Here is a 24,113-nt window from a genome sequence, read left to right as displayed (position 1 = left end):
ATCCTATCCCACTGATGATGGGTCTTCCTGGTGGATGGGTCTTGTTTTTGTGTATCTTAGGCACAATGTAAAGGACAGGTGTGCGAGGTACTTTGGGCACTAGATAGTGTGCTTCTTTTTCCGTTAGGATGGATTGCACATTTTGACTTGTACCACAACAGGGACCCGAGTCTGTTAAAATTCTATGGAATTGATAGGATTACCAAACATTGGCGTGGTACTGACCTTACTAAGGCAGTATCTCAGAACGAGACTCAATGGATACATCGTCTAAGGACTATGCGACCACTAGGGCTCAATATAGAGCTCGACCTTAATTGTTTTTTAACTGATGCGTGAACGGCAGACCTATGGGGTGAGCAAACAAACAGTTTAGTGCATCATTCCATACACACACCCAGAGGACTTTGGGAGATCCCCACTCCAATGGGCTGGGCAGTTTGCACATCACCCATCGGCCAACCCATCTTGAATTGGGCTCACACAAAACCAAAGGGTAGAGGGAAAACACACATTCCTTGCACCACCCGAGCCTTGGAGTGTAGAATTTTGATTGTTTTACAACTAAAGTTACATACACACTCCTTGTACTACTCGAGTTGGATTGTATAATTTTTATTATTTTTTATTATTTTATAACCTATTTTAACTAATTTACAGGCTACGCAAATGGCACACATATTAAATAATAATATAACTGGGAGAACTAAAAACGCACTGCATCTAGATGGATTTAGAATACTGGTGCTATTTTGCACAATACCACATAACCCCTCTAGATGGCGCACAGAACACTATGGACCCATTGCATAGCATATTAAAAATGCCAGAGTTTTAAACAAATTCAACATGTCCAAATAAGAATTCAAAGATACATTTCAAGTATTTTAAGCAGCGAGCAGATACATGTATGTATTGATTTATGATTGGAGACAGTTTGCACAGCCATAATGTGTTTAATATGTGAGCTTTGGTAACTGGGACAGAGGCTGTCACATGATCCGATTGCCCCTCCCACAGGCTGATAGACAGACCTATATAATAGATGTCTGTTGCGTGTGCTGGATACGCTTCCTGAAGACGGTTTAACTGAAACGTGACGTCGAGGCGGTATCCGAGCGCACACGCATAGCCACGCACTTCCGGTCTCACTGGTTGATGGACAACTAGCGGTGGAACGCACGCTAGTGGACCAGGACGTGGCCATCTCTTATCTTGTCTTACTATCCCCACCACCTACAGCCTATAAACTATTTATTTGCTGGACATTCTTTTAAAAAAAAAATTTTTTTTTTTTATATATTTTATTTATTTTCCCACAGCATTTGGCACTATTGTACTTATAGAGTTTAGACTATAATCTGTTTGGTTTTTCACATAGATTTGGGTACACAGTTATACTGTGTACTACTCAAACGCACATTGTGACACGCATCCACTATTTTGATATAGCGCCCCTCACCTCACTATACAATATATGCAAGTCAGTCACCTGATTTTATTTGGGAGCAGCTTCACTCAGTTAGTCACCTGATTTATCAAGTATATAATTTAGTGTAATTCATTTGGCGCGAGATTTCTTTTTCCTGTATACGTTAAGCTAGGGGTGCCTGAGGTTGCTATGTAATTACCTATTTCCGCCTGGTCTTGAGAGCTTGTTTGTAGATTATATAGGGAACCGTAAAAATCCCCAAATCTCCCTGCTATCTCTCTAGGCAACACAATTTTCTCCCCCTCTATACCCTGAATCATCGGGATATATGTTTTGGTCTGTTGTTCCTTTAGCGCACTGGCCAGTTGTTTCCCACTTTTATTGCCACATTCGTAATTCTGTCTTCTACCATTTTGTATTGCCCATTTGGCCCTCTTTGAGAGTAATTCTGTAATTTGTCTACGTGCCGCCCGTAAATCCCGTTCCAGCACAGGGTCAGGGTTCTGTTTATGTTTTGTCTCCAGATTTGCAATTTCTGTGATAAGGGTTGTTACCTTTGTCTCCCTCTCTCTCTTTATCCTCGCCCCGTGCTTCATCAGGACCCCCCTTATCACCGCCTTGTGGGCCTCCCACACCACTCCCAGATTACAATTTGGGGTCACATTAGCCTCAAAGTACCATTTTAATTCCTTCCGTACCTCTTCTAGTACAGCCTCCTCCTGCAATAGACTTTCATTCAATCTCCAGGGCCCATGCCCGGGGGCCGCGAGTCCCCTAGAGCATATTTTAGAAGGATTGGGGCATGATCTGTCCACGTGATCTCTCCGATTACGACCTCCTTTACAGAATGTAATTGATTATGTGGAATAAAAAAATAGTCTATACGCGAATAGCTTTTATGCGGAATGGAATAAAAGGAGTAGTCTTGTTCCCCTGGGTGCATCAGTCTCCATATATCTATTAACCTCGCCCGTTGCAACATCTGCTGAATTCTCTTCCGGGTTCCCCCCGCCACTGATGATCCACCAGAAGAAGTGTCCAACTTTGGATCCAGTGGCATATTTAGATCTCCTCCCATTATCAACTGTCCTTCCTGGAAATCTGCCAGTTTATCTAGAAATCTTCTCAGGAAGCGATCTTGGTATGTATTAGGGGAATAAAAAGTGGCAAGGGTTGTCATCGTACCACCTATGGTCCATTTCAGGGCCAAGTATTGACCCCCAGGGTCAACCAAAGACTCTGTCAGTGACCATGGGGTATTATTTGAAATTAAGATGGACACTCCCCCCTTTCTAGCCTCTGGATTCGTCGCATGATATGCCAACGGGAAGGGTCTGCCTGCCAGAAAGGAAGGCCCCCCCGTCCTAAAATGGGTCTCTTGTACCAAAGCAATGTTACATCCCCTTCTCTTCAGGTCCTGCACTAAGATCCTCCTTTTTTCGGGTATGTTTAGACCCTTAGCATTAATTGATACCAGTGGGTCCATCTCTGAGACCAGTAGAGTACCGCAAGGGGTCCCTCAATATTCCAGAACCAACGGGGTCAGATCGGAGCACAACTGTAGGATCCGCGGGGGAGACAACACACAAAAACCCCACCCCCCTCCCAAAAAAAACACAACAAAAGAAATAAAATAAGACCAAACCCCCTATTCTAAACTGATATCGCCGAGTGGAAGGAGGAAGATCATATACCTCCCCCCCCCCCTCAGGGACACCACCAAGCCAAAGCTTTGAACACTCTCAACCCCCTACACCCTATGAGTGTTGGCCTAACAGGGGAAGATTACTTGCGCACACCCCGGTGAGGAATCCTCCTCGTCCCCCTATCCAGCTCCTTCCATCCACTCCTAATAATATTGGGAAATTTAATCCCCCCAGAAATTATAACCTTCCTCCCAGATAAGGGAGGAGGCAGGGGAGAAGGGAAAAAAAAAAAAGGGGAGGGAGAAAGGGGGAAGCCCCCCCGATCAAGAAAAAATAAAGCTGCCACCTCTGGTATCTCCTATAGTAATCACCATCACAAACTTTGCTTTGTGATGTCTGCCAAAAAAAAAAGTAAATAAAGAACAAGGGGACAAAAAGTTGTATCCCCTTATAATGCCCCCCCACCCCAAGTGCCCCCTTCCCCTAAGTTCGTCTTTTACGCCTTATGTTTAGTCTTTAAACTTTAAACTAAGATCCCCTTGATCAATTCTTTCATACCAATTCTTTCTCTCGTCCATATAATAGTAATAAATAAAAATAATTAAGGTCAGTGAATGTCTACCTCATTGATGGTTCCAAACCAGACATCCGTATACTCCCTCTTGGTAGGTCTATATTTGTTAATCAGTTAGTAAAAAGGAAAAGTCTAATAGTCTCCCCTTCCTAGCCGCCCTACCCACACTACCCTCCCTCAATGCCCCCCCCCCCCCCCCTAATATCCCCGTGCTCTTTATGTGCTGTTCCTTATGACCAGGTTACCAAATTAAGCTGGAATAAATCAGTGCCCTTGAAAAAAAAAAAACCCTTTTGTAGGGGGGTTGATCGGGGGGAGAGGGGAAGAGAGGAAAGGGGAAGTAAGAGACATAATCAGAGGATGCCCTTGAGGGGAGGGAATTTATGTATTTTTAAATATGTATGCTGTTTTTATTTGTATTTGTTCATGTTCCCTTTTTTCTTTTTTGTATGTATTGTAATTTGTTAAAAAAAAATAAAGAAAAGATGCAATTATAAAAAAACATTTTAATCACATTAAAGTAACTGCATGAAATGTTGTAACTAGTTATGCTTTTTGTATTCCAAGTAGCAATTGTCAAATTGTTCAATAGATGACTAAAAATATACATGAAGCCATACAATATACATACAAACGAATCCATTAAGGTAAAGGTAAGCAAAAGCAGCTTGCTTCAGAACACATTAGTAGATGATGTATTCTGGTGGTCCCAAAAAAGTTAAATTTGAAAGGATATAGCATATGTCAATGTGACACAAATAAAGTGGGTAGTTACTTTCCAATGCAGAAATCCGAAAATATAATATCCAGAATTTCTTCTGCCCCTACCCTTCCTGTGATAGTGCCGAGCTGTCTGTGGGCAATACGCAGTTCCTCAGCAACCAAAACCAAATCTTGTTGCCGATGGACATCATAGCGTCTCAGTGCATCTAGGCATTCAGTGAGATGAAACCTGTGACGAGTCTGAGTTATTGTTGGAGCTCCCTGAAGAGGGTCACCATAGCTGAAAGGAAACAGAAAACAATAAATACAGAGAGGTAGGGTATTACATTGTTGCATTTATATAGAAGTAATGTGTAGCAAAAGCTATGGCCATTATTCTTACTTAAAATGGTATTAAAGGCTCGGTTTGTTTTTGCTAGAATAAAAAAAGATGTTATACTTGTCTGCTCTGTGCAACTTTATTGCACAGAGCAGTCCCTTAAAGTGATTGTAAGGCTTAGTTTTTATTTTATTTTTTGAACAACAAACATGTCATACTTGCCTCCACTGTGCAGTTCGTTTTGCACAGAGTGGCCCCGATCCTCGACTTCTGGGGTCCCTCAGCGGCGCTGATAGCTCCTCCCTGCATCGTATAACCCCCTAGGACAGTGGTTCTCAACCTTTTTAGAGCTGTGACCCCTTGATAAAATTTCCCAAGTTGTGGGGACCCCTAACAGTAAAATTATTTTTGTAGCGTGGCTTTTCATCACCCAAGGCAAGACAAGTAATTTGCGCCCTTAACCCACAGAAATTTAGCACTCCCTGAGTCCCCTCCAATCATACAGTATTAAAACCCCTTATGGTACATTTTAGGATGTACCATTCTTTCTCTTTGTTCTCCTTTCGTTCTCTTTTATCTCTCGCTATCCTAATTTCTTGTTTTTCCCCCATCCCTCTCTCTAGCCGTCTTTCTTGTTTTTTCTCTTATTTTTTCTCTCCCTTTTTCTTTCCTCCTCCCACTCTTTTCCTCTCCCTTCCATGTATTCTCTATTTTAAATCCTTCTCTAACTCCTTGGTGGAGGAGGAATGGGATGAGTGGCAATGCTGGGGGGAGTTCTGATCAGCCAACTTAGGTGCTCTTGATCAAGGTCATCTGCTGATCTGAGAACTGTAGTGGGGACTTTTAATGGCAACTATAATCACAGGTAGTGTTACCCAGTGTGTCTCTGACTTTGTGGTGTCTCGTAGCAGTGACACCTATGCTGAAATCAGGAGATGGGGTCTCCTCCAGCCCCTCCCACCTCACAATCCTCACCAATCAGCGGACCTCTAGTCTCTGCCCCCCAACCATGCTGTGAACTGAATGGGTGGCTGCGAAGAGGCTGAGTGAGCGGGTGTGTGCTCCAGGAACAGCCAAGTTGGGTGGCCACTGGCTCCAGAGACAGCCCTGCTGAGCAGCCGCAAGAAGGCTGGGAGAGCAGTGTGGGCTTCAGGAACAGCCCAGGATCTGGTGACCCCTGGCAAATCATCATTTGACCCCCGAGGGGGTCCCGACCCCCAGGTTGAGAACCACTGCCCTAGGAGAAGCGCTCTCTCGGGTGGATACCTTGCAGGTGCACTCCTGAGTCCAGCATTTGTGTCCATAGACGCATAATGCCGGACTCGCGTGATTGGATTTGATTGACAGCAGCGGGAGCCAATGGCTTCGCTGTTATCAACTTATCCAATCAAGAGCCGAGATAAGGGGCAGATGGGAAGAGCATGTCTCCGGCGTGGAAATTACAGGACTCAGGTGAGTAAAACAGGGGGGCCGGGGGGCTGGTCAGTGACAGAAGTATTTTCACCTTAATGTTGATTTCCTGCAGCCACTTTAAAAGCACTTACTGTCTACATGCATGTACACTAGTGATGGCTGTATGGTATTCCTTAGCGAAGATTCCTAATGGTGACAACACCAGACCAGATCAGTTGGTATGCCACTTGTACTCTCCATGGAAGATAGAGACAGAGCAATGTCACCCTGTAACAGGCTTATATCTCAACAAAAAGCTGTTGTAAATGTAACCATGCTGTGCCACCCTACCCCCAAAAATAGATTAAATTATTAATTTGTCCAGGGGGACTGGAATAAGTACAAATACTTACCCTACTCTTTGCTCAAGTCTAGGCAATCTGAATGGAAGTGGGAGCGGGTACCTGTCAAAACGAGATACCTGCCTGCCCCCCTCCCCAAAAAAAAGATGAAACGCCAAATTTGGCATAGAAGGGGGTGGGGGAGGAGTGCTTAAAGAAGAACTTCCCCTTTTACCCAGAGCTCCACTTTAAATATCTGAATTTATATGTGCGATCTGGTAAAAAATAAAGAAAGAAAAAGCACATAAACATTGTCTGTCCTAGTCTCTTTCTACACATAAGTGCACCAAAAACTGTATAATTAGGCTTCATAATTTGCTTACATGGTTTCTAAAGTCTGTCTGAGGATGCTTAAGAAGTCACCAATCCCTTCATCTGTATGGCAGGACAACAGACATATTGGTGGCAGGCCATGTTGTTGGCATAGCTCCTGCACAGTAGACAAATTGTCTTGGCTCAGCAAATCCATCTTGTTCAGTACTACAATGACATTCCTTGGACCATCCTCCTGTACGCTGAAGCACATGCTATGCAGATGGGCCAAAATGAAGTCTTGAGAGAGGGAACTATTGCTCACATCAACTACAGCTACAAGAATGTCTGCTTCAGTGACCCTTAGAAAGAAACAAAAGGAACATAGTATTTTATATCAATCTGCCAAGTCATATGTCATTGCACTATAGCCTATTATTTAATTACTACATGTCACAGAATTCACTTTCCATTCTCTAAGGGCCTATTTTGGCAGTGTTTGAGTTTGTATCGATGGGCAAATACAGCGTGTACTTAACAATTTAGGATAATTCTGAACATTCTCGGTTATTGATAGTTGTTTATGATGCAAGTTTAATGACACTTTAATGAAGAAAATGGGTGCTGCGCTAGTATTAACTTATTCCTATTCGTACAATAGTGCATATGAGATCCCCAATAAATTAAAAAATTAGGGGAATCAAGGGTGCAAATAAACATTAAAACATAATAAATATATATATGAGAGGATGAAATAGTGAAGTGCTAGGTGCCAAACAAACAGTCCCGTTTGAAATCAGCATAAAACCTCCATGGAAAAACACACAGCAACCTGAACAATCACTGAAGGGAAAAAAAAGGGAGAGACAAGCAATCCTGTAAAAAAATCCTGTAATAGACAGTTCAGTGTATGGAAACTTCACCCCCCTAGATCTCCTTTTCCTTCAGGTCAATGCCGCTCATAATGGGAGAAAAAGAAAACAAATATGGTGCAAATAACGTTTGAGAAAGATGAAATGAATATTGCAATACAGCGATTGCACTCACGATACACTTAGATCAAACAGGCTCAGCTGTAGAGTCAAACGCCGCTCAGTGCTTTGCGATCTCCTCAATGGGACGGATCTCCCGTTGATCGCGTCACTTAGGCTCCTCCCCCACGGGTATCGTCACTGGACACGTGACTTATTCACGTGGGGGAGGAGCCTAAGTGATGCGATCGACGGGAGATCCGTCCCATTGAGGAGATCGCAAAGCACTGAGCGACGTTTGACTCTACAGCTGAGCCTGTTTGATCTAAGTGTATCGTGAGTGCAATCGCTGTATTGCAATATTAATTTCATCTTTCTCAAACGTTATTTGCACCATATTTGTTTTCTTTTTCTCCCATTATGAGCGGCATTGCCCTGAAGGAAAAGGAGATCTAGGGGGGTGAAGTTTCCATACACTGAACTGTCTATTACAGGATTTTTTTACAGGATTGCTTGTCTCTCCCTTTTTTTTCCCTTCAGTGATTGTTCAGGTTGCTGTGTGTTTTTCCATGGAGGTTTTATGCTGATTTCAAACGGGACTGTTTGTTTGGCACCTAGCACTTCACTATTTCATCCTCTCATATATATTCATTATGTTTTAATGTTTATTTGCACCCTTGATGCCCCTAATTTTTGAATTTATTGGGGATCTCATATGCACTATTGTACGAATAGGAATAAGTTAATACTAGCGCAGCACCCATTTTCTTCATTTATCACGTTTGGTTTTGTACACCTTTGTGTTCGCAGCTGTATTATTTAGTTATTTGTTGTTTATTTTTTCCTTTGAATTAGTAAGTAGTAGCGCTGTAGTACCACAGTTACAATGACACTTTAATGTTTATGCAAAGCAAATCATTGTTTGACAATCACAGTGTCTTCTTGTAAATATATGCTGCGATTCACTTTTAGTGGCAGTTCACACTACAGCGACTTGGGATCCGACTTGTAAGGCCCCAAGTCGCTGGACATAAGAAATGCCATAGAAGTGAAGAAGTGAATGAGAGCCGTCCTAATGTACACTACTGAAGTCACTCCGACTTCAGAAAAGCTTCCTGTACTACTTCAATGGCGACTTCTAGGCGACTTGTACCCATAGATTTCAATGGAAGTCTCCTCCTAAGTCGGATCTCCATCTATATTGAAGCGACTTTACAGGAAAAAAGACAATAATTTGCCCAGGTACTCCCCATGTTTACCCAGGCAACAACCTCCCTCCCACAGAGCTGATTATTCTGTGATTGGCCACAGCCAAAGTTGCCTGTCCTGGAGGCAACTTTAAGTTGCTCAAAGACGCGTTGAAATTGCCTCCAAAACGACTTGCAAAGTCACGCTGTAAGTCGTGTTGCCCCTGTGTGAACTGGCACTTAGTTTTATGAGAAATAACCTGGAGACAAATCTATTTACTTTGCCTTGGCATGTTGGTCTCCCTCTTTAAAATACTAAGATTTTTAATCACAACACTAAGCACAACACAACGTGTATATTATAAAACCTCAGCAATTAAATAGATCGTTTTTTTTTTAATCAAAGACAACAGTGGCTTAGTAGACCGACTGATATTTTAGTGCTTAACCACTTCCTGACCGCCCTATAGCAGATTTACTGCTACAGGACTGCTGCAATGCGCAGAATCACGTGTGTGTATGTATATATATATATATATATATATATATATACACACATACACACACACACACACACACACACATACATACACGATTCTGCAATTCCGTGTTTTGGGGTTGAGTGCGCAAACCTGATCTCCGCTGACACTCGCTGATCGTTGGTTACACTGATAGAATGCCAGTCTGCCTATGTAAACAAGGCAGATTATCATTCTGTCAGTTCATAAGGCATGGATCCTGTGTTTCTATAAGGTAGGGACACCAATCCATGCCTTCCACTAGTAAAAGCACCTCCCCCACTGCACTGAAACATTAGCTAGGCCCACAGTTAACCCTTTGAGCACCCTTGATGTTAACCCCTTCCCTGCTAGTGTCATTAGTACAGTGACATTGCATATTTTTATCACTGATCAATATAATAATGTCACTGGTCCCCAAAAAAGTGTCAAAAGTGTCAGTTAGGTGTCCGATTTGTCTGCTGTATTATCGCAGTCTCACTAAGTCACTGATCGCTGCCATTACTAGTAAAACAGAATATATATAAAAGATAAATAAATAAAAATGTCCCATGGTTTGTAAACTTTTGCGCAAACCAGTCAATATGAAGTTTTGGGGATTTTTTTTATACATTAAACCGCTAGCAGAATACATATTGGCCTACATAATGTGAAGAAATTATATATATTTTTTATTTCATTGGATAGGTTTTAGAGCAAAAAGTAAAAAAATGTATTTAATTTTTTCTAAATCGTCTGCCTTTTTTTTGTTTATAGTGCAAAAAAATAAAACTGCAGAGGTAATAAAATACCACCAAAAGAAAAGGTCTATTTGTGGGTACAAAAAGGATATCAAATTTATTTGGGTACAGTGTCGCCCGACCGCCTAATTGTCAGTTAAATTAACGCAGTGCTGTATCGCAAAAATGGCCTGGTCAGGAAGGGGGGGGGGGTAAACCTTCAGGAGGTGAAGTGGTTAAGATAATAGTCAACAGCATACATGACAAAGTTACTGCTCTATATCTTAAAGTCACTGACCACCAACAGTGCTCTGTGTGCCAAACGAATCTGTATGGCCAATGCAGGGTACTAAATTATAATAATAATGTTGCCTTGCTAGAGATTAGTATGGTGCTACATTCCTACAAGGGAGACTTGAGGTCCTCCTATGCTAAATTGTCAGAAATCCCAATCTGCTAATGCACACAAAGGATGCAGCTGTCTCAATCTGTCCAGAATCTTTTCCTCTGTCGAGCACATAGCAGGAACTTTTTTTTCAGCAGTAGTTGACTTTTTGGCAAACAAAACAGGGTGAAGCACAGTTCGGCGCTGTTTGCTGTAGTGATATTCCCCAAAAAATTTCAGGAAATGTACTGTCTCCTTTACTAAAAGAAAAAAAGAGCACAGGATTTTGTTAATCAATAAGGGAGAGGTAAAGGGTATATATTTGTATTCCATCTTTTTGGAAGCATTCTACACCTTCCACATTTGACATTTGCACAGAGCGCTATTTAGAAGCAGACCAATATAAAGTCAATTCCCGAGATTTTATTTCTTTCAGGAAAGGCTGTTTAGAAACACAAAGGAAGATATGGCTTTCTGCATAGAATTGATATGGTCTTCAGAATGCTTAAATCCCCTCTGATAGACCAACTGGAAGCATTGCTTATTAATTTCTGATCCTCAATTCGGATACAGGTTGATTTGGGAACACAATAGTATTTAATATTATTACGATCTCAATTGTTCTAGGCATTATTCTTCACAAATATAAATGAGCTTTGATAGGACTGGGATCACTCCTTTATCTCATTTATTTTTTCCTTTCCGCCCCTTTAATTCTCATCAATCCACCCGGTTTCAAGAAATGACTGTGCTTATACAAGATCTAATTTTCATTTCCTTTTTATGCACTAAACCGGATTTATAGCTGAAGGAAATTATGCCACTGGCGTGAGTCAATTACCAGACAATCCTATGTGCTCTTTTTACTTAATTTCTGAAATAAACCTTATGTATCACTGATATGTGCATGCATTGTTCTCTCCACATTACTGGCATTTGGGATGCTGAAGAATGGACATGCATTGCGGTGACGATGTTGTTGCCATTAATGCGCTGGGCTCTATACACTTGCACATGTGTCGGTCAGCCCTGAAATCCCTGCCATGTGACATAGGAAGACTTAACATGGTGCCAACAGCGAGAAAACTTGCATTGTGGGAAAAAAGAATATAAAATCAGGTTGTTTTGAATGATGTAGCATGACTTTCATTGCATTTGTATTGGCACTTCCCAAATTCTTTAAAGCGTATGCAGAGCTAATCATTTATTATAATTAGGGCTGTCCCGATACCACTTTTTTGAGACCGAGTACAAGTACCAATTCTTTTTTTTAAGTACTCGCCGATACCGATTAACGATACATTTTTTTTAATGTCATGTGACAGTGGCAGTATTTTAATTTTATTTTTTACAATTGTCTATTTATTTTTTACAGTGCTTTCTTCTTTTTTTTTGGGGGGGGGGGGTGGATTGTCAGTGTGTTGTTTTTTTTATTTAGATTTTTATTATTTTTTTTAAAATGCATTTTTTTTATTTATTGCAATTTCTTTTTTCTTTTTTATCAGCCCTGTTGGGGGGTCTTTGGTGAGATATCAGGGGTCTTAACAGACCCCTGACATCTCCCCTTTAAGACAGAGAAAGGGACTAAGGACACAGATTCCCCAGTCCCTTTCTCTGCAGCCTCAGCTAAAATGAATGGAGAGAAGCTCCTCTCCATTCATAAACTGAAGCATCGTAAACACAGTTACGATGCTCAGTTATGTGGATGGACAGAGTCAGTGATCATTGACTCTGTTCATTCTCAAAAGGTAGGAGCCGGCTCCTACCTCCGCTCTCCATCCTGACAGATTGAGGGGGGAGAGCAGCACGGAGGGGGGAGAGCAGCACGGAGGGGGGAGAGCACGGAGCAAGAAGGGGGACAGCACGGAGCACGGAGGGGGACAGCACGGAGTACAGAGAAGGACAGCATGGAGGATGGAGGGGACAGCACAGAGGGGACAGCATGGAGCACGGAGGGGACAGCACGGGGCACGGAGGGGGACAGCACGGAGCACGGAGGGGGACAGCACGGAGCACAGAGAAGGACAGCACGGAGCACGGAGGGGACAGCACGGAGCACGGAGGGGACAGCACAGAGCACGGAGGGGGACAGCACGGAGCACGGAGGGGGACAGCACGGAGCACGGAGGGGGACAGCACGGAGCACGGAGGGGGATAGCACGGAGCACGGAGGGGGACAGCACGGAGGACAGAGGGGGACAGCACGGAGGACAGAGGGGGACAGCACGGAGGACAGAGGGGGACAGCACGGAGGACAGAGGGGGACAGCACCCTGACTGCCCAGGTATCGGGTGAAGCATCGGAGCATTTCCCTGAGTACAAGTACTCGGGGAAATGCTCGGTATCGATACAGATACTAGTATCGGGACATCCCTAATTTTAATGCATTACATTTTTAATTGAAAAAGAAAACAAGGTATGCGTACGGACCTCAAAGTTCACAATATTTCAGCAGCAAAATGCGATGTCTACAATTTTTGTCAAGATTATATACTCTAATGCCGCGTACACATGATCGGAATTTCAGATGAAAAAAGTGTGTGTGTGTATGCACCATCTGAATTTTTCCTTCGGAAATTCCGACTGACTTAGAAAGAGAGCATGTTCTCTTTTTTTCAGAAATTCCGTTTATCTGTATGGAACTCCCACGGAGAAAAAAACATGCATGCTTAGAATCAAGTCAACGCATGTTAGGAAGCATTGAACTTCATTTTTCTTGGGTCGTTGTAGTGTTGTACGTCACCGCGTTCTTGACGGTCGGAATTTGGTGCGACAGCGTGTATGCAAAACAGCTTGAACGGAAATTCCGATTGTGTGTACAAGGCATAAGTCATCAATTAGAGGTACATCTGAGGCCATCAGAGATGCAGTATCGAAAAACATTGCGGTTTTCCATTAGACACTTTGAGGTTGTACACAGCATTGCAAAACAAACAGAATGCACAATTCAGTTCATATGGATTGGTTGTACCATTGGTACTATGGTGCTGAAGTGCAATACATTGAAGTATTAATTAGAAGTAGGTACCAAAAACAAAGACAGGGAGGACAACTGGTCCTCCCAACCAGTCTTTATGTAGGCATCACTTAGTTGTGTGCTATAGTATAGAAAGGATGATGTAGCCATATGCTACAGTTATATTGGTTATTAATGTCTCCAATTAGCTACATGAATTGACGCAAGTAGCAAGATTTCCAGAGTTCTGTTTTCAGTTTAGCTGCTAACAGAATGTGGAGCTAATCATCTAAAAAAATTGCAACAGGGAGTCTTCTAGTGTCTTCTTTCGTGATCACATGGTAATTATGTTCTGCAACTCACTTTCAGTTCTGCATGGGTCACAACCTAGAAATGAATGTATTCACCTTGCCTTGGCACGTCTGACTCCTTCTTGCTCTATTGGGTCTTCAGAATCTCGCAATCCTGCAGTATCACTCATAATAATGGGATAACCTCCAATGTTCAGTGTGGTCTCCAATACATCTCGGGTGGTGCCAGGAATGGAAGAAACAATGGCTGTTGGCTTTTGGCCTGATATAAATAAAAACAAAACATTTTTTTTTACTGCTTCTACATTTAATTTCTTGAAAGAAAACATTGCAGAAACCAGCCAAACACAATAGCAAGTTCAACTATACAATTTTTCCAGGACAATTAACCACTTCAGCCCCGAAAAGATTTGCCCCCTTAACCTCCCTAGCGGTATGATTCTTTCAGAAAAAAGGTGCTGAAAGCGGTACCATTATTTGCGAGGAAATTTGGTGTTTTATATTGTAGGCCTGTAATTCTTAGGAATAACTCACCTAAATCTGTCCAAACAGGAGTCTAGTAGGCATCCCGGGTATGAATTTTTTTAAAAAACAAAATTATAAATTATAATCTAATAAATAACTATAAATAATTATAACAAATAATAATATAATTCTAATAAAAATTATTCAATAATGTAATCAACTCAAAATCACTGAAATTTGCTCAGTTGCAGAATTGTCGCTGTCATTACTTTTATTTTTCTATGACGAATTTCCCCACAAATCGCTATCGCACAATTCTGCAAGTGATTATAATTTATTATCGCTGTTTTCTAGCTGCTCTAAAACCATTTTTGACATAAAAGACACTTTTGGTTGCTATAGACAATCTACAGTTTGCAGGGAGAAAGAAAGGTTTTTATTATATAAAAGTACATGTAGGGCACTGGGCAGACCACTAGGGACAAGGGGGGGGGTGTAATTCTTACATACAGTACTGTAATCTATAAGATTACAGTATACTGTATGTATAGTGTTTGTTTACTTTTTTGAATTTGGCGCCGTTCTCCGCTCCCGTGCGTCGTAACGTCGCAGGGAACTGAGATCGGCGGCACAGGAGGACGCTGTGTGAATCGAGCGAGGTCCCGCTCGCTCACACAGCGCGGTGGCATCGCTGGATCCAGGGACAAGGTAAGTAAACCATGCCTGTGGATCTTGCGAGGCAAGCCCGAGTCTGACTCGGGGTTACCGATCGCAGCACAGAAATCTAACCCCGAGTCAGACTCGGGAACACCGCCAGGGGGGTTAATGACCAGGCCAATTTTTTTTTCGATACCGCACTGCGTCACTTTAACTGACAATTGCACGGCCGTGCGACTCTGTACCCAAACATATGTTAGATGTCTGATGACCTTATGTAGGTGTTATTGGGCACAAGTTTTCAAATTGAGGCTTGGCATGTGTCTTAATGTGGCTGACCGAGGATCAGATCGATGTTGGCTATCTGAATTTTGTTTGATTTGCATTCGTTCAGACCGAGGCTTGGTTCTCGGTACGTTGCATAAAGTGTGGTAACCCAGTGCGCCGCCCATGCCCTTGGACGACGTCAACTATGACGAAATGCATAGGTCAGAGCAACACGCTGACGTCACCAATCTCACGTGTGCTCTAGAAAGACAGCTTTGTTTGTGCACTGGCTGCACACTTTAAACAAAAGGCTCTCGATACTAGCGGCAGCTATAAGTGCAATCTTTTATAATAAAAAACGGTAAAAGAACTTTACACTATGTGGAGCACTTCGTTTTTTTTGGAGAAATCTTATCTGATTTGGTGGCATATGGTGAGCCTGCATAGGAAGACCATCAGGAGAAAGGCCTAGGCTGGGTTAAAGCCACAAGTGCATTTGATCCCTTGTCACGAGGGATCAATTGGAGCTGGTAAGCAAGCTTTTCTTCTGATTGGTGGAGGCACTGTCATGTTTATAATCACTATAGTGGTGGACAGTGTAGAGTGTTATCAGGATTCAACACATCATATCACTTGGACTATTTTTCTTCATTTCAACTTTTCATTGATTAGCGCAACCTATATGATTTTATTGTGTATATATCTTACATGTGGTTTTCTGCTTATATATATATATTTTTTTTTTTATACGTTTTAATGATTTGACTACATCACGTTTTGGGATGCTTTTCTTCAGCAGGGAAGTGGTCAGAGTTTATAGGAAGATAGATGGAGCTAAATACAAGGCAATCTTAGAAGAAAACCTGTTACAGTCTCGGTCTGTAAAGACTCAAGACTGGGGTGGAGGTTCACCTTCCAGCAGGACAACAACCCTAAACATACAGCCAGATCGACAATGAAATACTTTAAATAAAAGAATATTCATGTGTTAGGATGGCCCAGTCAAAGTCCAGACCTAAATCCAATTGAGAATCTGTGGCAAGTCACTCTCCATCCAATCTGACAGAGCTTGAGCTATTTTGCAAAGAAGAATGGGCAAGAATTTCACTCTCTAGATGTGCAAAGCTGGTAGAGACATCGCAAAAAAGACTTGCAGCTGTAATTGCAGAGAAAGGAGGTTCTACAAAGTATTGGGTGAATAGAAATGCACACCACACTTTTCACATATTTATTTGTGAAAAAAATTAAAAAACATTTATTATTTTCCTTCCACTTCACAATTATGTCCCACTTTGTGTTGGTCTATCACATAAAATCCCAATAAAATACATGTATGTTTGATGTTGTTGTAACGTAAAACAATATATGGAAACTTTCAAGAGCTATGAATACTTTTTCAAGGCACTGTATATTAGTAGGAGATTACAAAGTGCCCTGATGAGGATGCTTGATAAAATATTCACACTAATCAGTATCATACTTAGCTAAGTATGCTTATCAGTGTATTAATGAATATATCGTATATGTACCTACTAATACAGTGCCTTGCGAAAGTATTCGGCCCCCTTGAACTTTGCGACCTTTTGCCACATTTTAGGCTTCAAACATAAAGATATAAAACTGTAATTTTTTTTGAAGAATCAACAACAAGTGGGACACAATCATGAAGTGGAACGAAATTTATTGGATATTTCAAACTTTTTTAACAAATAAAAAAACTGAAAAATTTGGCGTGCAAAATTATTCAGCCCCTTTACTTTCAGTGCAGCAAACTCTCCAGAAGTTCAGTGAGGATCTCTGAATGATCCAATGTTGACCTAAATGACTAATGATGATAAATAGAATCCACCTGTGTGTAATCAAGTCTCCTTATAAATGCACCTGCACTGTGATAGTCTCAGAGGTCCGTTTAAAGCGCAGAGAGCATCATGAAGAACAAGGAACACACCAGGCAGGTCCGAGATACTGTTGTGGAGAAGTTTAAAGCCGGATTTGGATACAAAAAGATTTCCCAAGCTTTAAACATCCCAAGGAGCACTGTGCAAGCGATAATATTGAAAATGGAAGGAGTATCAGACCACTGCAAATCTACGAAGACCTGGCCGTCCCTCTAAACTTTAAGCTCATACAAGGAGAAGACTGATCAGAGATGCAGCCAAGATCACTCTGGATGAACTGCAGAGATCTACAGCTGAAGTGGGAGACTCTATCCATAGGACAACAATCAGTCGTATACTGCACAAATCTGGTCTTTATGGAAGAGTGGCAAGAATAAAGCCATTTATTAAAGATATCCATGTCATTTAAAGTTTGCCACAAGCCACCTGGGAGACACACCAAACACGTTGAAGAAGGTGCGCTGGTCAGATGAAACCAAAATCGAACTTTTTGACAACAATGCAAAACGTTATGTTTGACGTAAAAGCAACACCGCTCATCACCCTGAACACACCATCCCCACTGTCAAACATGGTGGTGGCAGCATCATGGTTTGGGCCTGCTTTTCTTCAGCAGGGACAGGGAAGATGGTTAAAATTGATGGGAAGATGGATGGAGCCAAATACAGGACCATTCTGGAAGAAAACCTGATGGAGTCTGCAAAAGACCTGAGACTGGGACGGAGATTTGTCTTCCAACAAGACAATGATCCAAAACATAAAGCAAAATCCACAATAGAATGGTTCACAAATAAACATATCCGGGTGTTAGAATGGCCAAGTAAAAGTCCAGACCTGAATCCAATCGAGAATCTGTGGAAAGAACAGAAAACTGCTGTTCACAAACGCTCTCCATCCAACCTCACTGAGCTTGAGCTGTTTTGCAAGGAGGAATGGTAAAAAATTTCAGTCTCTCGATGTGCAAAACTGATAGAGACATACCCCAAGCGACTTACAGCTGTAATCGCAGCAAAAGGTGGCGCTACAAAGTATTAACTTAAGGGGGCTGAATAATTTTGCACACCCAATTTTTCAGTTTTTTATTTGTTAAAAATGTTTGAAATAACCAATAAATTTCATTCCACTTCATGATTGTGTCCCACTTGTTGTTGATTCTTCCAAAAAAATTACAGTTTTTTATCTTTATGTTTGAAGCCTGAAATGTGGCAAAAGGTCGCAAAGTTCAAGGGAGCCGAATACTTTCGCAAGGCACTGTATGTGTGTTTTATAATAGAGAATTGCAAAAGTACTGCACAACACAAGTCAACAAATAAATATGCATTTCATAGACCGAACACAAACAGGATTTTTTCCCTATTAATCACTTCTCCTTCGTACTGCCCAGTTACTTTTAACTGACCCATTGTCCTAACGCTTTTGTCTTCCTCACCTGCAAAATAAAGCTGAGTGCTTGAACCCATTAGTCATACTCAATAGTTGTAAAAGGGTCACATCCTAAACTTAAGCATACATATTTACACAATGGAAAACTTTCTAAGGGAAGGAAGCTTAATATAGACTGAAAATTGAAGCTGATTTTGAATGTTTAATTTCACAAAAAATGTAATTTCTACTGCGTTTCCCTGAAAATAAGCCCGGGTCTTATAATAATTTTTGCAAACAAAAACATTATTTTCGGGGTAGGGCTTGCAATTTTACCCCCGATGTGTACAGCGTAAAAGTGCTTGCAAACTGCCAGAATCCCCACCAACCATGTCAGATACCTTCCCACAGTGCCGCTCGGCGCTTCTGTGACCCACCTGACCAGTCTTCCCTGGCACAAACACTGCAGAGGGAGGGGGCCCCAAGATCCCCCGATGACAGCTGGCAGAAGAAGAGAGCAGCCTGGATGAGCTGAGCGCGGCTTAGTGCTTTGGTGACCCGCCTGAGCTCTCCTACTCGCTCTGAGCCTTACAGAAGGGTGGGCTGAAATCTCCGCTGACAGCTTGGAGAAGAGGAGGACTCCAGCAGCAAAAGAGAGGACTCCAGCAGCCCACATCCACCCTAAACCAGAGCTTATGTTCGGTGCAGGGCTTGTAGTGCAGCCCTCCTGGAAAATTGGGGTAGGTCTTACTTTCGGGGAAACACGGTACAAAGTATGGAAAATTATATTGCTGCATTAATAGCTTCTAATATTGTACGCTACATACCGGGCTGGGTTATTTTGTTTCTGGTATAATAGCAGGGGAGGGATTTCTTCGAGTCACAGCTCAATCAAATGTACTCAGTGTGCACACTGTTTTCCTAGAGGTTAGGATGTATAATGTTCTTGCTAGGGCAGTAGTGTATTTAGGTATTGTGCTGCCCTAGGCCTGACTAAACTCGTACATTCCCTAATTTAAATATGATCCACCTCTTCCTGTCAAGGCCACATCCCTTTCTGTTTAAGACACGCCCTGAAGTTTTGAAGTGGGGACACTAGTTCTGAGGGCACGGGAAGGGGGGCAATGGATTTCCTTAATTTGCATAGATTTCCTCTCACTTCCTGTTTGGCTATGGGGCAGGAAGTGAAGGGAAATCTCTGCAATGGGACAGGACCGGTAAAAAATAAACTGACAGGGGCTATAACCCTCCTTTACTCTATCCAAAATGAAGTGTTGCCTATAGTTCTACTTTAAGCACAAACTTCTGATAATTTTATGGAGAGGACTAAGGAAGATATATTCATGCCAGTGGTGCAGCAAAAAACATATAGCACAGTGGTCCAGGATGATAAGACAGTCAAAATTAGAAGCAGCACCATCACCCAACCCCCCACAGTTGCGGAATGTCAGCCGTCCGCATACCGAAAGTAGTGTGGCTCCTTTATGGGGGCGCTAGACTAATTTGCACCTTAGCCCACTCCGCCCCATAAGACTGGCGCTACACTAATAGTGTAGCGCAAGCCGTTGGGGACTCTTTTTGTGCTGTCCCCCTGCAAAGTGCTGCCGTAGGCCTGGGCCTTGTTGGCCTAGGCCAGGATACAGCATTGTGCTAGGGACAAGCCTCTGATACAACTTCTCTGCTGGGTTATGATCGACAGACATAATAGGGATGGCTGATGACATTAAGATTGTGTCTTGGAATGTTAGGGGCCTCCAATCTGAACAGGGAGGGGATCTTCTGATTTAAATGGCTGGGTGTCTGTGGTGGGTCTTAAGGAATTATGGCGCTGGAAGCATCCAACTGATAGATGCTTCTCCCATGTATCGATGGCACACAGGTCCTCGGCCAAAATAGATATAGCCTTTGGAAATTATCTTCTACTGCCATTTGCAACGGATGTCAAATACTTGGCTGGGGGGCGGACTGACCACAACCCTCTTTCTCACACTCTGACCTTTGTGTCGGGGGCAAAGAGGGGATTGGATTTGTTTGAGCTGCCTGGTTGGAGTGAGAATTTCGATTACATGCTTTTAGTGATCCTCTGTCATAAGGGATCATGGCAAGTTGGTAAGGAGCAATTTCTACTGGATTGGAGGATTCATCACATTTTTTGGACACGCTAATTTATCAGTCTTTGGATTTCTGCACTGAGCACTGGTGTTCATCATCGATTGTTTAATTATTCAAGCACTTATGGTCTATATCATTTAGTTTTTAGGTTTTTCTTTTTTTAATTATATTTTTTATTTATTGGTCACCAATATAATTAAAATTCTATTAGATGGCATGAGACTGTTTGCAAACACGGTAACTGATGCATCTATAACATCGGACATATTAGTTTTTTATTATTACTATATGTTATTATATTGTCACATATTAGTTTATTACTAGCCTGGTTTTGGTATTTATAATTTTGGTGATTGAATTTCTTTAATTAATATCCATACCACATGGTTAGGGGGTTAGCGCGATTTATTTTTCTTCTAATAAGAAAGCGAAGCTTTTGGCAATGTTGGTCGCTGACTTTCACCCGACCACCAACATTCCGGTTATCAGGGACCGGGGGGGGGGGGGGGCTACTTGGTCAGCGACCCTTTACTTATCATGCAGGAGTTTGTTCATTTTTTTTCTTCTCTCTACTCCCCCATCTCATCCTATTAGCATCATACATTGGACTCTTAACTAAGAGACCTGCCACTTCCGAAGCTATCGGATAATGACTTCAATATAATAGATGCTAAAATTACGGTTAAATAAATCCAACAGGCGATCTTTGCCTTCCCTCCAAATAAGGCCCCTGGCCCGGATGGCCTCCCCGCAGATTTTTATAAGGCTAATGTTGAGCTCATGGCCCCTAGGATTAATTTGCTTTTCTTTTTTTTTTTTTTTTTTTTATAAATTCTTTATTTTCCTCATTGCACTCATATTATACATCAATACATTTGTGTACATTCAAAATTCACCAATACCTATATAATAGCTCATCCTTCAACATTGCCCATCGATTCCTTCTCCCCTTGGCTCATTTACACTATTCTTAACATGGCATATTTTATGTTCGTCCTACTCTTTGTTTGTCTCATACTTCTGATACTATCATATTATACCGCCCCAGTGCAATATCTTTTTCTTAAAGCGGGGGTTCACCCTTAGAGGGCACTTTTCCCCCTTCGCTTCCTGCTCGTTATTACTAGGGGAATCGGCAATTTATTTTAAAATAGGTGCAGTACTTACCCGTTTACGAGACGCATCCTCTCCGTCGCTTCCGGGTATGGGCTTCGGGAATGGGCGGTCCTTCTTGATTGACAGGTTTCCGAGAGGCTTCCGACGGTCGCATCCATCGCGTCACGATTTTCCGAAAGAAGCCGAACGTCGGTGCGCAGGCGCAGTATAGAGCCGCACCGACGTTCGGCTTCTTTCGGCTACGAGTGACGCGATGGATGCGACCGTCGGAAGCCTCTCGGAAGGCTGTCACTCAAGAAGGAACGCCCGCTCCCGAAGACCCATACCCGGAAGCGACGGAAGAAGATACAGCTCGAAAACGGGTAAGTACTGCACCTATTTTAATATAAATAGCCGATTCCCCTAGACCGAACGAGCAGGAAGCTAAGGGGAGATTTTTTTTTTTTTTTTAAATGGGTGAACTCCCGCTTTAACTGGGGTATTATCCCAGTAACCTCCGCATCCGGTCTACCTAAATTAATCAAACATACTATCACAAACACAAAAACATAAATATAATACATAAACCCAAAAAAAAAAAAAAAAAACAGCATTAACATTCTTTTGGACATCGGGCTCACCGCTTTCCCCCCCATCCCCCGCATATCCATCTACAGGCTTTGTTCCCTATATTTAATATATGGCGCCCATACCTCCCGATATTTCTCTTCTTGTTCTCTCATTATCATAGTTAAACTTTCCATTTGCTGAATGTCTGCTATTCTCCCCATCCATTGTATTTTGGTTGGAGCTGTCATACTTTTCCAAAGGGCCGGGATACATGCTTTTGCTGCAGTAATCAAGTGCCTTATAAGAGAGTTTTTATATTTTTCGTTAGATAACGGGATATCATGAAGTAGATAAACTGATGGATTATCTCCCAAATCTGTATCTGTAATTTCTAAGACCGTTTCTGACACCATTGTCCAAAATTCTTTCAATCTGGGACATTCCCAAAAAATATGGAGAATGGTACCCTCCGCATTCTGACAACGCCAGCATTGATTGGTCACTTGCGGATATATTTTATTCAATACTGCCGGAGTTCTATACCACCTAGTCAAAATTTTGTACCCTCCTTCCTGATATTTCGTTGCCATAGATGCTTTGTGTGCAAATAACAGTATCTTTTTTTTCTGTATCTCCGTGAAGGTAATACCCAGGTCCCTTTCCCATGCCTGCAGAAAACCCAGATCCTGAGGGGCTTCTAAATCTATCAACAGAGCATAGATAACTGAAAGTGAGTGTCTAAGTGGCTCTCTTTTTAAGCAGATCTGTTCAAAATCAGAAGGTTTTCGTATTCCTACGATGCGATGCCTAAATAATTGTAAGAAAGCATTGAGCTTTTCTGAGTATTGCCATGAACGTGACACCTTACCGGACTCCATGGTGGAGGCCTATATGGTTCTTTTATTAAAACCAAGAAAGGACCTGGCGGAAGGTGCCGCCTACCGACCCATAGCTCTGTTAAACATGGATTTAAAGATCTTAACCAAGGTATTGGCACTTAGACTAGCTAATGTTATCCCTTCCATAGTTAATATTGATCAAACGGGTTTTATGCCGGGTAAGTCAACCGACACGAATCTCCAGAGACCGTTTACCCACCTACAAATCCAGCCACTAAATGACAAGACTAGAATAGTAGTGTCCATAGATTTTGAAAAAGCGTTTGACGCCACTGATTTGCTGTACATGTTCAAAGTCTTGGAAGTCATGGGGTTTGGGCCACAGTTTAGGAACCAGCTCTCAAATTTTTCCGATTGAGCCTACACATGGTCGGAATTTCCGACAACAAGCTCCCATCGAACATTTGTTGTCGGAAATTCCGATGGTTTGTACGCAGCATTAGAAGTGCTCCCCCCACTTCCCTATATGTTTTTTTATATTATGTTCTTTCAACATTATTGGATTATTTGGGGGTCAAGCTACCCTCAGAGAAGCACACTGACAGAAAGCACTGCATTCATCCTGGATCGTCTCAGCAAAGCCCCCTTACAATTATAAGGTTGCATTCGTTTATAAAATTCTAGCCTTCACAATGGATGCTCTGGTGACTTTGTGGGATCAGTTCAACTTGACCTATGCTTTTCTTCTCTGAAACTCCTTCCTTGCATGCTTAGCAGGAACAAGATGGAAGGAATACCAGTGATTATCATCGCTCGAATAGACCCCTGCACGTTTAGTACTCAGACCTCATCAGATACCTGGCAAACTATCCATCTTGCCCTGACCTTTTGTTTCAAGTAACGATTTACCCCCCGGCTTCCAGGTCCATGGTTTTAATGAACCAGGTATCAATGGATAGGGGCATACTTGATTCAGTTATTCCTATTAAAGTAAGGAAATCAACTGCTCGCATAGTTTATGATTGTGCTGGAAAGTGTATTTCTCACGTTTAAAAGCAAGGA

General features: G+C 42.1%; 1 protein-coding gene across 3 annotated transcripts in view; it reads right to left on the bottom strand.

Moving 5' to 3' along the window:
- Positions 1-4,138: 4,138 nt before the first annotated feature.
- GTPBP3 (GTP binding protein 3, mitochondrial) overlaps positions 4,139-24,113 on the bottom strand; it is a 107,716-nt gene continuing 87,741 nt past the window's right edge. For 2 of the 3 annotated variants that reach the window (XM_040320510.1, XM_040320500.1), the window contains exons 8-10: positions 13,883-14,048; positions 6,811-7,101; positions 4,139-4,655 (exon numbers count right to left, since the gene is read on the bottom strand). In XM_040320510.1, the coding sequence (XP_040176444.1) occupies positions 4,424-4,655; positions 6,811-7,101; positions 13,883-14,048 (689 nt within the window). In that variant the 3' untranslated portion in view covers positions 4,139-4,423. The remainder of the gene's footprint in view (positions 4,656-6,810; positions 7,102-13,882; positions 14,049-24,113) is intronic. The other variant, XM_040320517.1, reaches the window with a different exon arrangement.

This window comes from Rana temporaria, chromosome 1 (genome assembly GCF_905171775.1).
Source record: "Rana temporaria chromosome 1, aRanTem1.1, whole genome shotgun sequence".
Taxonomy (NCBI): domain Eukaryota; kingdom Metazoa; phylum Chordata; class Amphibia; order Anura; family Ranidae; genus Rana; species Rana temporaria.
The sequence above is the reverse complement of the archived record's forward strand: the minus strand, read 5'-3'. Positions and strand labels throughout refer to the sequence as shown.